At 30.6% G+C, this 13203-nt stretch overlaps 4 protein-coding genes across 12 annotated transcripts; 2 read left to right on the top strand and 2 right to left on the bottom strand.

The window, feature by feature from the left end:
• The first annotated feature begins 33 nt into the window (after window positions 1-33).
• Window positions 34-2237, top strand: LOC114873096. The gene is given in 7 exon segments (XM_029181033.2): window positions 34-108; window positions 417-559; window positions 675-862; window positions 937-994; window positions 1062-1521; window positions 1613-1780; window positions 1865-2237. Coding segments are annotated over 6 exon segments (1026 nt in total). The 5' UTR covers window positions 34-108; window positions 417-549; the 3' UTR covers window positions 2007-2237.
• Window positions 2238-2421: 184 nt separating this feature from the next.
• LOC114873080 (histone-lysine N-trimethyltransferase SMYD5) lies at window positions 2422-4209 on the bottom strand. The gene is made up of 5 exons (XM_029180983.2): window positions 3998-4209; window positions 3520-3812; window positions 3139-3454; window positions 2896-3073; window positions 2422-2817 (listed from the first exon to the last, which is right to left on the bottom strand). The coding sequence occupies exons 1-5, from the start codon at window positions 4040-4042 to the stop codon at window positions 2492-2494; spliced, it is 1158 nt and encodes a 385-aa protein (XP_029036816.1). The 5' UTR covers window positions 4043-4209; the 3' UTR covers window positions 2422-2491.
• Window positions 4210-4335: 126 nt separating this feature from the next.
• LOC114873079 (poly(U)-binding-splicing factor half pint) lies at window positions 4336-11859 on the top strand. Of its 8 annotated transcripts, none has more exons than XM_029180977.2 (12): window positions 4336-4467; window positions 4976-5030; window positions 5345-5524; window positions 6044-6107; window positions 6217-7065; window positions 7308-7468; window positions 8714-8772; window positions 9312-9525; window positions 9857-10343; window positions 10430-10641; window positions 10730-11123; window positions 11195-11859. In XM_029180977.2, exons 5-12 carry the CDS (start codon window positions 6963-6965, stop codon window positions 11302-11304), a joined length of 1740 nt encoding a protein of 579 aa, XP_029036810.1. In that variant the 5' UTR covers window positions 4336-4467; window positions 4976-5030; window positions 5345-5524; window positions 6044-6107; window positions 6217-6962; the 3' UTR covers window positions 11305-11859. The 8 variants fall into 8 exon arrangements, with proteins under 8 accessions (XP_029036810.1, XP_046143246.1, XP_029036809.1 ...); XM_046287290.1 differs by having other exon boundaries at window positions 5345-5495; XM_029180976.2 differs by having other exon boundaries at window positions 6044-7065.
• Window positions 11849-12819, bottom strand: LOC114873081 (NADH dehydrogenase [ubiquinone] 1 alpha subcomplex assembly factor 2). 2 transcript variants are annotated; one of them, XM_029180985.2, is made up of 2 exons: window positions 12714-12819; window positions 11849-12379 (listed from the first exon to the last, which is right to left on the bottom strand). In XM_029180985.2, the coding sequence occupies exon 2, from the start codon at window positions 12370-12372 to the stop codon at window positions 11923-11925; it is 450 nt and encodes a 149-aa protein (XP_029036818.1). In that variant the 5' UTR covers window positions 12373-12379; window positions 12714-12819; the 3' UTR covers window positions 11849-11922. The 2 variants fall into 2 exon arrangements, with proteins under 2 accessions (XP_029036818.1, XP_029036817.1); XM_029180984.2 differs by lacking the exon at window positions 12714-12819 and adding an exon at window positions 12514-12707.
• Window positions 12820-13203: the final 384 nt, after the last annotated feature.

Raw genomic sequence — 13203 nt, forward strand, 5'->3', positions numbered from 1 at the left:
GTATTTATAATCTCGCCTTCTTTAACTCGTCTGCGTATTTAAAATGGATACTGCATCCTTTTCCGACATTCGTTTGACATGTTATCATTCCTTCAATAATGAGTATATGTATGACTCAAATTAGATAAGCATTCATATATCATTAATTATATCAGCAATTATCAGTATTACTAAAAACATGAATTTTCCTTATAATGTATTTTAATATTTTTTATCAATATTAGGCATTTTACACTACATATATGTATATAAGTAAAAAAACATTTTGCTAATTATGGTATGATTAATGAAAGAAAATATATTATTCAGATGATACTTTTCCTTTTTTAAAACATGCCCAAAGAAAGCAAGGATATCTTTTGTTATCTGAGTATCATTGATATACATAAATAAATTTAAACGAACTGTTCTTTTAGGCGGGAATTTGTAAGCAGTTTATGCGACGTGTGCAATATACAGAAGTAACTTCAGTGGATATGCGAGAAGCTTTTTAAAATTGTAGAGATGTTTTAAAATTATTCTATATTTTAATTTTGTTTGTTTTCCACAATGTCAACGTGTTAGTATTGTTTAATATTGAAGTTTTTGACTATCATTTTTAATTTAAAGAGGTTATATTGAATATTATGTATAAACATTCAATTGATTGAAGATATGTTTTTTAAATGTTTTAGCTACTTCTACATATATAGAACAACAAGTGACTAATGTCATTAAAAGATTTAAATTTGAAGAAATGGAATCATCTGTAATGCCAATTTTTCCAGAAATATCATGGACTAATGTAAAATCTCAGTTGGTCAAATGTCACAAAACATTTACATCAATTAATGTAGCACCAAATTATTAAAAAGATTGTACTGTAAGTTCTTTATAAAAATATATTTCAAGCATTAAGTTATATATGTTGTTTATGGTTTATCTTCTTTCTGATAGGAAATAAATCTACCGGAGAAAACTTTGATAGACCGTCTACTAACACTAAAATTAATTGGTATATAAAGTACATTCTTTCTTTAAATTATTATGTAAATATTAATAATATAATTCATATGTTTTAGACATAAGTTGGCATAATAAACGATTAATGTGGTATGGTTACACATTCATTAATTCTAATAAATCTACAAATTATTTTATAAACAAAGATATTGCAGACAACATGCAAAATTATTTTGACTCTCTAAATTTAAAAGTTGATGTAAGAGTGCATACGCACAGTGGTATCACATTTGTAGCTTTGTTTACAAGAGGAAGAATACAAGAACAAAAGTATGTTAATGCTACATATCTTGCCTTGTTTATTGGTCAAAAGTATTTCTTCTCTACTAGAAGATACGTTTCATCAGATCTTTTAAATGCAGTAATAAGGTGTATGGGTTATATGGATTCTAAGAGACTTAAATTAACGGGAAAAGATCTTAGATCTTTGAGTAAATTATGTTGGAGGAAAATGGAAGGAGCATTAAATTCTAATATTGATAACACTTTGGAATATAAAGATGCTGTTCCCAATATTAAGTAATACTTGTTTTTTGCATTTTCTTAAGATGATAAAATAAAAATATTTCATGATTCAAGGATCACACTATATGTTTTACATGTTCCTCAGAAAAACGGGTATAGATTTTACTCAACAAAAACAACGGAGAAAATACTCGGAAACGTGTTTTGGTGATAATCCAGCTACCCTAGAATCGCTTGTTATAAATGTACCAAGTACACCTGTGATTCACAAAGACATAATAAAAGAATTACCAAATGAAAATATACATGCAACGTGAGTGTTTTTTCTTTTTTTCGTAAGATTATAATATATTCTAATTATATTATATAATAAAAGTTTTAATTTTATGTATTTCAGGTGGGAGTTCCGTAGTCATAATATTCCAGAGTGTTTAACAAAGTTAATAGAACGGCGTGTACTTGTTACACCTCTACCTTATTATATATCAAATCTTATGGTATTAGGAAAGAATAAAATAACGCTAGAATATAATAATTGACAATATTCGAATGACGCGTAATCTTAATATTTAGTAAAATACAAAAGTTGCTTATTATTTTAAGAACTTAGAATTTGTACATACAGTTAGGGCTTACAAATGGTTTTCAACAATTACATGACGTGAAATAGTACTATATTTCTACTACTGTAGATCTAGTATAAAATAAAAATATAAAATTTAATTATTTCTTTTATCAAAATAGCAACCTTTATATTAAAAATGATTGTATGAAATAATAAATTGAACCGTGTTCATTTTAATTTAATCTATAATGTATAAACAAAATGTGGTGTTGTATTAATAATTTAATTAACAAGAAATGTTTTTATTACCATAGAATGGAAATTTTTTTATCTCTGCTAAGGAAGCATGTAAAAGATAAAGCTGTAAAAAAAAATGTAAAAAAAAGAAATAAAACCACAAATTTTATATTTACGCATAAAATTCATCTCTACATATGAACATTATGAAAATTTATATTTTCAACTGGACATATCATCATCTATTTCATCTTCCGATGTCAAATCTGGATCATTCGCTTGCGATAAACACTTACTGCAAAGACAAACAAATAAATATAAAGAACTTAAAGCTGCTTGTCTCGAATGTCTGCTTCTTTTTAAATCATATTCATCAAGGTAACTTATACATATTTCCTCTTCAGGATGAATATTACGTATTGCTTTTAAAACTAATACATTGTTTGAGTAGGGAAATTCTACAATTGCATTTGGTACACAACTGTGATTTATTGCAGACTGAAGAGTATAAAGACCAGAACCTTCATTATCTAAAAAAGAACCTACCACTGAAAAAGATAAACGAATTGTTAAACTGATAACATTTACATCATTTATTTTTTGTATGATAGTTCAGAAAAATGTACCTTCTTCCATATCATCGTAAATCCGATCGATTAATTTATCAACATAAATTCTTTCTTCTGTTGGTAACTCTAAAGCAGATACATTTTTAACCCAACGACTAAATGAACTAGTTCCAATTCCTTGACCATTTGTACCTACAAGAGCTAACAGACTTCTAAAGCCATCTGGTGTAAACCACTGTAAATTAAAGTTTAAATAATCTATTTTATTGTACATTTTTGAATTATATTTATGTCACATACATGCTCTGTCAATTCTGTATTTAAAGCTTTTTGCATCATCTGTCTGAGTACATCAATTTGACCAATAAACTTTTCTTCTAACAGTTTATGTGCAATTTCATGTGCATCATTAAATGTACGATGACAAAATTGTGAAAAAGTTGAAAGCATATCCTCTTTACTGTTGGCTTGATTAACAAGGGCTACCATTCTAGCTAATAACATTATTGTTGCAGATTCAGGTGGATAATGCATTTGTTTCCATGTTTCATTTAACTGTACAAGTGGATGAGACTCATCTTTTTCTTTTGAATGTAAGCATAATGTACTATGATACCTAAAAATTTTACTCCAATAAGGTTTTAATTATTCTATTAATATTATAGCTTAATAATGAATTACCTTAAATAAGCTTCATTCTGACATTCGGTACTACAATATTTTGTACCACATTCAGAACATTCTGTAATCAAATCTTTTTTTGTTTCACAGCATTCAATATGGGGTAAAATAATTGTTGAATTCCCAGTCAATCTGCGTACATTTTCTTCAGCAGTTTCTAATGGTTTCAAACAATTGTCACAAGCTAAATATTTATACTCTAAATTCCATGAAAATTGACAGCAAACTAGAGGTTTCTCTTCCAAAATTATGTCACCATCTTTAAATGAACGGAGGGCAAAAAGACCTTTACCCTGTAATAAATATACAATTTTTTATTGTCAGCAATAACTAATAGTAGATTAAATTTTCACAATACAGAATGTTATAAAGAATAGTTACATCTCTATTGATAATTAAGTGTAATTAAAACTGAGTTTATTTATTTATTTATTTATTTTGATATAAAATAACCTTAAATCATACAATTACAGTTTACCTTTTCATCGTTAATTAATCTAATCTGAAAATCATTGGAATTCATTGTAATTTGAATCTTTAACAAAGATATCACATTAACAATATATCCTAACCTTCAAACAAACGTTCCATAGTTATCATAATTAATACTAACCTAGTCAAATCGGGATTGATGTTTAGGATTTCATACAAGGAAATGTTAGTTTTATTTCAAAAAATCTGTGATAAAATAATCAATATTTTTCCTTATATTTAAGAATAATGCACATATTTATTCTTTATTTAACTGGTGTATATTTTAATGTAAAGTTATTATTGACTTACCGAGTATACATATAATACTTCCGCAAAGGCAAGCTTCGTATTGCTTTGGATGTGGATTACTTTGTATGTACGAGTTAGTTGAAACTCGTTGAATAGGATACGTTTAAAAGAAATTGATCTTATTTTATTTGACTATAAAGAACAATGAACGGAGCGATGGCCATGGTAAGTTAACTTTTTCATTGCGCTTACATAAAATATTGAACCAGTATAACTAACAAATGATTTGGACCATGATGGCGGTTGCAGAATGCTTTAACGTACTCACACGTTTAATATTCTTTAGAAATTCAATAAAGTTCATAATATTTATTTTCTATAATGTTTAATAAATTATTGATAGAAGGTTTAGTAGATACATTATAGTGTTACCATTGATTCAATCAATAAAGTTATGAAATTTTTTTTTCTGTTCAATTTTTAATGATATGCTTTGCTATTGTAAACTTGATAGATGAAATTATGATTATTTTGTTTATATATTTACTTTTAAATGTTTTCATGAATGTATTATTCCCCATGGTATGATAAGTGCAATAAAAACTCTATTAGAATTTATATTATCAATATTTTGTAGAAAAAATATTTGTAGATTTAAAACACTATAGAGCTTTTTATTAATGACAGCTTACTATTATTATATAAAATTAAAAACTTTTTATTGTATTTTTAGGCACCAGCGACCCAAAATAACGTGGAACCTCCGAACAAGAAACCTAGAGTTGAAGGTACATTGCTAATATTGCCAAATAAGTGTATGCTCCTAATCACTAATAAACCGTACAATTAAGCGTACAACTGGAAAAGACGGTGAACACAGAAGCAACAGCAAGCATAATATATTTCTAAGCAAAGGAAATGATGAAGAAAAACATATATTATTTATTTAGGACAATCAGGTGCTAGCTTTCTATTAAAGTGCTGGCAAGCTATAAGTGTTGAGTGGTCTATTGCAGTTTCAGAATATATTTTGGTAGGCTAGGGTAATAGGTGATCGTTGGCCCTCGATAAAACTAATTTATGGTTGTCCTTCTGTTCTGAGATGTTACAGCGGAGAGACAGTACAGAATCTGTGGCCTACGACTGAGCTGTGATCATGAGCGTGCGCCAAACAAAGAAAGAGAACGCTACATTCGTTGAACAGAACAAATCAGAGTTTTGCAAACTCCTACTGACACAGCATCTATTGTCGAGTACCAAATACGATGCGTATTTTAGATAGGTCAGCATTTTAGGGTAGCCTTCTTTCTTCCTAATTGTAAGCCTCGTTCTGCATACAAAATACTTAATGAAAACAACAAATTTGTTACTTTTTTTCTTTACAAACTAATGTTCAATTTACAGAGTACTAATTAAAATATTTATTTTCCTTTAAATAGCGTTCTTGATCTTGAATTAAATTCCAAAATGTAGTAGTGTACGATAGAAGAGGCTTATAAAGTAGGAGAAGCAATGGCGATGTATGTTATCACATTTATATGTATATTATAAATAGGTAAGATATTTTATTATTAAAGAAGAAGTACGCGTTGTAAGAAAGTTATTACAACAAGGTGTACAACTTGAGAAAAAAAGTAAATTCTTTCGACGATCAATTACGTTAGATTTCTTGTTAATTAGGATCGCCATTGCTATATAGTACACGCTAGGGTTAATTGCGTGGTAGGTTGGAGAAGGCAAACTGTAAGAAAGTGGCGCAGAAAATGCACTGAGAGTATTCTCCTTTGCTTTGTGCTTACAGATTTGTGCGTCGCCTCAATCTCGGATAGTTTGCGCACAACCGTCATTGCTCAGCCCAGAACACGGTTAGCCGTTAATCAAATGATTGAACAAAGCTAATATTGATTCGTGAAATTGCAAAAGTCATAAAAAAAGAAAAAGAAGCGTTTCAACGTGTTCTGATTTCTGTTTCAGAGACTAGCAGACCAAATTGGTTAAGATCATACGAAACCTAATCTAGTTATTGGTAGTCTGATTTTTTTGGGGGGCTGATAGTGTAAAACAGTAACGAAATTTAAATGAAACGTATAGATGCAGTGGTTGCTTCTAAACATTGATATTATTTCTAAAAAAGGAAAAAGATTTGTCGTTATTTCTATATGAAAAAGAAAAAAGCGTGGAAAAAAAAAGAAATTCATCTCTTACTGTACATATTTCATGTATTTATGTACGAATGTACACGTATGAATACGTGTATATATTACATTATGCTATAAAAATGTAATGTTACTGTTCTTGATTGTTTTAATTTCTTTGAACTTACAGTTTTGAGGATGGTTCTACCGTGGGAACTGCTGCACGACACCGTTCCTTTTTTTCATCTCTTTAAATCACTTTTTTTTCACTTGTTCATACTAAGAATTCTGTAAAGACCCATGAAAATTACTTTTACAAGAATTTTACAGTATATTTATATAGCAAATATTAAATAATTTGGTTAAAAATTAATCATGCGTACATTTCAAATGTTGTTTAATTTTAATAAACAGTAAGCATACAAATTAAGAAATCAAATCTGTATATCGTGTAAATTTACAAGTTAACTTTAGTATTTCCATTATCATAGAGAGTAAAAATCAAGCGTTGTCAACGTAAATAATTCTTATACAAGCCCTGGGGAGTATATGTGATGGTGGAAATATTAAATACAATTATTTATCATGTCACACATTTATCTAATGCCGATTTTCTTCGTAGGAAGTGCATCAGAGTTCTTGCCAGGCCCTATATATGACCTTAATCAAATTGGACAAGTTGTTGCGGGTAAATCATGAGATTTTATTTCATAGTTTAAACAATTAAATACGTTAAATAATTCAATATTCATCTATGATGTATCAAATAATTGTGACAATTACAATTGTCACTCCAATTAAAGTTAGATTGAGAGTTGATAACAATTTAGTGGACAAATAGCTGATAAGATCTGATAAAGTATCATATTTTAAAATACATTTGGATCTGTGAAAGGTATATTTCTACACACGTTATTCATCTTTTTACAGGACCTGGAGCCAAGTACCTTACACTACCTGGCATTCTAGGTGCAGGTCTTCCGAAAATTACATCTGAACAGCAAGATACAGTAAACAGAGCAAAGAAGTATGCAATGGAACAGAGCATCAAAATGGTTCTGATGAAGCAAACCCTTGCTCATCAACAACAGGTAACTTTTAAACATGATACTAACAAACTTTACTCGCCTAACATATCTTCCATTGTACATTCATAGATTACTGCACTGAACAGAAAGAAAAAGAACATTAAATAATACTAAAGTATATTATGAATATTATATCAAATTATTTCTGCACTTTATTCATGGGCGAAAAAGTATGTAGATAGAATAAAACTTGAATTGCATTCAAGTTGTTCGAGTAATCATTAATCATTCCGTACGAATGCACAATGGATTTGATGTTTTATACACTCATAAAAATAGATGTTACAATTGTGGGGTTCTTTTTTTGTCTCAAAAGATATTATTTACTGAAAGATGGATTTGCGTATTGTTTCCTCTATTTAGCTCTTTGCCAGTAATATAAAAAGAAGTGTACATATAGTGCTTTAAATTAATATTTGTCCTTATAATTTAGCTCGCCCCGCCGAGTAACGTTAAATTGTTTATATAAAACTGTTAACCTGTGTTCGTTGTAACGAGCGAGTAAAGTAAAGTAAAAAGAAAAAAAAAAAAAAAAAAATTATAACAGAAATCAGAAACGAACACTGGAACCTAACTCTGATCGGTTGATTTTTTCTCCCCGCAGAAGAATAAGTTGGTCCTGCGGCAGCAAGTTTTATTGCTAATGTGCAGGTTAGTGTCAACCAAGTCAAGACAGAAACGATACGAAACCGCCTTACGATCAAACACTCCTAAACGTTTCCCTGAGTTACTACTGTAAGAGAAGGTTAGATATCTTGAAATAGTAGTCGGCGGGAGCAGAGCTGTACCAGCGCGAAGGAGGACAAGTTTTTGTGCATGAATCTCTGGACGATTTGAGAAAAATAATCAGTATTATACTTCCGAGCTCGACTATTCTTTCTTTTCTTGTCGTAGAAGAATTTTTCTAAAAAATATTCATAAAGAGCACTGATGATGATTTGTATTTGGAACGCATTGTTAAAAATTTAAACCATTCAAATATTAATTTAACGTTGAAGTTTTTCATATCATTTTGAATAATATAATTAACTCGAATTTATTATATGTACATGATGTTAGCTAATTTTAAATACCTTGTAGAATGTTATTCCTTAAACTATCAGATTGTTTAGAATAAAGTTTTTTAGAATAGTTGAGCAAAGAAGGTGATATGGTAAAAGAGCTTGGGGGAGTTTTGAAATGAACGAGACGTGGTTTATGTAAGGGGGAGGGATATCAATAGAAGGCCTATGGTCCTTTGTGTTACAGCAAATGGCTAGTCAACGGAATCAGGTGCAGAGACAGCAGGCTCTCGCCCTCATGTGCAGGTTTGTTTGTTCTTTGTCTTAGCCCTCCGAATTTTGTCTTCGGGATTCGCTCCATTTTAAGTAGAAAATGATTTTCAACTATCGTATCTTCTATTCATATACTTAAGTATTTTATTCGCAAATTCCAATTGGGTTTCATTGAATTTTAATTCTTTCAATTATGCAGTTAGTTGAAATTTAACATTTATTCTTTTCAAATGAATATTGTTAAGTAAGATTTAAATTGCAAATATAGCAGCGTCTATTTCATATTGAATTCTTCCAGTTACCATTAAGTTAAAAGAAGGTTCTTACATGAAATTCAACACTATACAATCGTGTTAAGTGAGTAATTGAATTATTACTGTTTTGTCTTCATTCTCGGCTATACGTCTGAATTGGAAGAAATCATTAAAATAATGAGAAAATTTTGTTTCTTTTTACAAGAGATATTATAAATTTTGTTTCTATTCAATGTTGATAGGATATAGTTACGAATATGTTATTGTTAAATATAATCAAGAGCGATTGTCAACTAAAATAATATTCCTATACGACAGGGTATATGTGGGCAGCATCAGTTTCGAATTAAAAGAGGATACAATCAGGCAAGCTTTCTTGCCGTTTGGTCCTATCAAGTCGATCAACATGTCCTGGGATCCTGTTACTCAGAAGCACAAAGGATTTGCATTCGTCGAATACGAGATACCTGAAGCAGCACAACTTGCTTTGGAACAAATGAATGGTGTCATGATTGGTGGACGTAACATCAAGGTAGCGGGACGTACCTATATAACGAATTTCCTGTCCCCCAGCAATCCTATCATCCCGCCGGAGGTCGGCAAATTTTTATTTTAGCCTTATCCAATACCAAAATCCCTTTTGATTGAATTGCATTGGATATCTATAATGCACTTCGATCAAAAAGTTCTTAAATTCTTTCCTATAATTCAATTAGTTTCTATTGCATACATTCTATTATCTATTATTTACTACAAACAAGAGAGATTTTGATTTGCTTTGTTGCTTTCTAACGATAACATTAATTTTTACTAGATTTGAAAATATTGTTTCTGAATTCTTGCGTCTTTTTCTTCTTCTTCAGGTCGTGGGGCGTCCGTCGAATATGCCCCAAGCTCAATCCGTAATAGACGAAATTACCGAAGAGAGCAAACACTATAATCGTATTTACATTGCGTCCATTCATCAGGATTTAACCGAAGACGATATTAAGTCTGTATTCGAAGCATTCGGTCCTATTACCTATTGCAAATTAGCACAAGGTAGCTCGCCTCATCGACACAAAGGTTACGGTTTTATCGAATATGAAACAATGCAAGCAGCTTTAGAGGCTATCGCATCAATGAATTTATTCGATTTGGGTGGTCAGTATTTACGTGTAGGCAGAGCTATTACTCCACCGAATGCTCTTATGGGTCCCCCAAGTGGAACCAGTATGATGCCTACAGCGGCAGCTGTTGCAGCTGCTGCTGCAACCGCAAAGATTCAAGCGATGGATGCGGTAGCTAGTAATGCAGTTGCTCTCGGTTTGACCAAACTTGGAGCAGCAGCTCCACCGATTTTGAATCAAGGTAAAGAGGAGAAGTAATGCATACAATTCGCTTTTGTACATGGACCTTGTGAAATGTTTTTAATTGTGCTCATTTAATGTATGCAGCTTTGCCTGGCATAGTAAGACCTACAATCGCTCCTGCGACAATGATGGCACCGCCTACTATAGCAACGGTAGCACCGGTTATACCACCCCCTGGTATAGCTATACCACAGACTTTAACTCGACCGCCGGCAATAATTCAACCGATACCTGGACAACCAGTTGTTATACCGCCTCCAGCTGTTGTTGCACCCACCATTGTAGGAACTCCTGTTGTAAGTTTTTTCCACCCTTCTGTAATTTACAATTATAGGAAATTAAACTACGTTATCACTGTCTAAATGATTCGGTACATAATGATAGATACCAGTCACAACTACGACAAATTCCGATATAATGAGGCGAGCACAAGAGCAAGCAGCTCATCAGAAACAGCAAGAAGAATTGCAAAAGAAGTTGTTAGAAGAAACAGAACCACAAACGTTACAGCAACAAGAGAATATGTCGATTAAAGGACAAAGTGCACGTCATCTAGTGATGCAAAAACTAATGCGTAAAGTTGAATCCCGAGTTGTTATTTTACGAAATATGGTAGCTCCGGAAGATGTAGATGAAAGTTTACAGGAAGAAATTCAAGATGAATGTTCCAAATTTGGAGTTGTAGAAAGAGTTATTATTTATAATGAACGTCAATCTGAAGATGACGAAGATGCAGAAGTAATCGTAAAAATTTTTGTTGAATTCTCCCAAATGAGTGGTAAGTTTGCAGTGGTTATTTTTTTCATTTAACGTACTTATTTACGTAACATTATTGAATAATCATTGCAGAGGCTGAACGTGCAAGGGATTCTTTAAATGGTCGTTACTTTGGTGGACGATTGGTAAAGGGAGAGTTATACGATCAAGCTCTATTTGACAATAGTGACTTTTCTGGTTGATCAAGAAATATTTGTAAGCTATTGAATTCCGCGATTTCTTTCATCCGAAAGAATTTATATTTACTATTGACTGATGTTTCATATGTCAGCACTTGAAATACTTCTTACGATAAACTTCAACAATTGTAATCTGTCTCCTCTTCAAAAACTATAGATGTTATAGATTTTAATTTTTGCTTATCTACACCTGCGTACCTTAAAAATCAGTAGACGGATCGAAGTTACTAAACCAGTACCTAGTAGAACGATATTTTTAAAAGCTATGATTTTATTAAAATAAAAATTTAAAAGAGATAGCATTATTAATAAATTATTAATAGTAATTCAAATATTAATTTTCTGAAGGAAGAGGATTTCCTGTTAAATATCGATACCTTATCAATGCTAAAAAGATTGATAGCATACAAAAGGACACACCCAAGTGTATATGCATAAAAGTGTAGGACATTAATAACTTGTTTTACATACAGGCTATACTTAATACAAACAATAAATACGTAAATTATATATCAACACAAGTATATGTTACAATAAAATTTGTACATATTTACTAAATATTTTATTAATTTTCAATATTCTAAGATATAGTTAAGTGAAACTAAGTTGAACATATTTATATTATTTTGGATATTTTATTTTATAATCTTGTCCTTCATTTTTATATTCTTCATACTGTGGGAACGATTCATATCCTTTCTTTTCTTTAGCAAGCAGACTTGGTACTTGGGATTTGGTACTGGAATATTTTGCTTCTATTTGTGCAGCATTTTGTTTCTTAGCCATTGCCAATTGATAATTCTGTATTACTTCTTCTTCGGTTGGGGGTTCTTTTCGACGATTCCTTAGCCATGCTTCCCATTCTGCAGGTATTTCCTGTTCATGATCTTCCTTATTAACAGGTACAAAATATCGAGATGGTCTTTTAGAGGAATCAGCTCTAGGTGCTACTTCATAATACTTAGTACCATAAAAATCTTCACCCATTAAAGCAGGTTTTTTATTAGGTCTCAAAGATGCGTAAAAATTTTTCCAAATTAATTGAAACACACCCCGTTCCTTTCCAGACATTTTATAACTATTTAACAAATCGGATCGTTGTAATTAAACGATAGTCAAACTTGCATACGAAATGTGATTAATATTTGAATTTAACTTCGGTTAAGTAATAAAAAATAAAACTTTGAACAGTTAAATGTTCGTGGTACTTACTTATTACGTTATTTACGTTAAAATATGAATTATAAGCTAAGAAACGTGATTTATTTCGCTATGTTAGGAAGGTCGAGTAACTTGTCTTAACCTCTAATGACATTTTATATGGATATATATGTATTAAGATCACGAGTATAAGAGTTTCGTAAATACCATACGTATATATAATAGTATAAATATTTTATTGTTATACTAACAGCGAAGTGCGTGTTTTCACGTAGTAGTTCTAATTGAAGATTTATTCATTCAATGAGAGATCATACTTGATTGTGCATCTCGGCTTACTTCAGCAGGCCGAAGATCACTGTATGGTGTCTTTTAGTAATTTTTTGTATGTTATATTGGTGGTCTTGTACCAATAAGTTTAATAACTATATTTAAGTTTTCAATTATTGCTCTAATTTTGGTTTAAAAAAATCTTTTCCTTCGTTTAAAGTTGTTAACTAAAGCATTTACATTTAAAATACAAATTTTTATATAAAATCTAAAGAAGTACGCCATTACTATAACCTAATAATTAAAAATATTGTATTACATTTAAGAAACTTATGCTGTTACAAAACATGTCTTTATTTTACGACAATGGTTAATAAGATTATATATTTAAAAGGTTTCTGCAGCAGCAACTGTATATATATGTCATAAAATCAATTCTATAACTTAATATAATAGATAGTTGACTTCTAA

The sequence above is a fragment of the Osmia bicornis genome, chromosome 9 (genome assembly GCF_907164935.1).
Source record: "Osmia bicornis bicornis chromosome 9, iOsmBic2.1, whole genome shotgun sequence".
Taxonomy (NCBI): domain Eukaryota; kingdom Metazoa; phylum Arthropoda; class Insecta; order Hymenoptera; family Megachilidae; genus Osmia; species Osmia bicornis.

Bases quoted from the DNA above. Each gene is read 5' to 3' on its own strand.
- LOC114873080 (XM_029180983.2), bottom strand. From the start codon at position 4,042: ATGAATTCCAATGATTTTCAGATTAGATTAATTAACGATGAAAAG. The intron at 3,455-3,519 runs GTAATTCATTAT...TAAAATTTTTAG, and splicing joins CAGAATGAAGCTTATTTAAG to GTATCATAGTACATTATGCT. The intron at 2,818-2,895 runs GTACATTTTTCT...TATCTTTTTCAG, and splicing joins TTACGATGATATGGAAGAAG to TGGTAGGTTCTTTTTTAGAT.
- LOC114873079 (XM_029180974.2), top strand. From the start codon at position 4,447: ATGAACGGAGCGATGGCCATG. The intron at 7,066-7,307 runs GTAAATCATGAG...ATCTTTTTACAG, and splicing joins AATTGGACAAGTTGTTGCGG to GACCTGGAGCCAAGTACCTT. The intron at 9,526-9,856 runs GTAGCGGGACGT...CTTCTTCTTCAG, and splicing joins TTGGTGGACGTAACATCAAG to GTCGTGGGGCGTCCGTCGAA.
- LOC114873081 (XM_029180985.2), bottom strand. From the start codon at position 12,372: ATGTCTGGAAAGGAACGGGGTGTGTTTCAATTAATTTGGAAAAATTTT.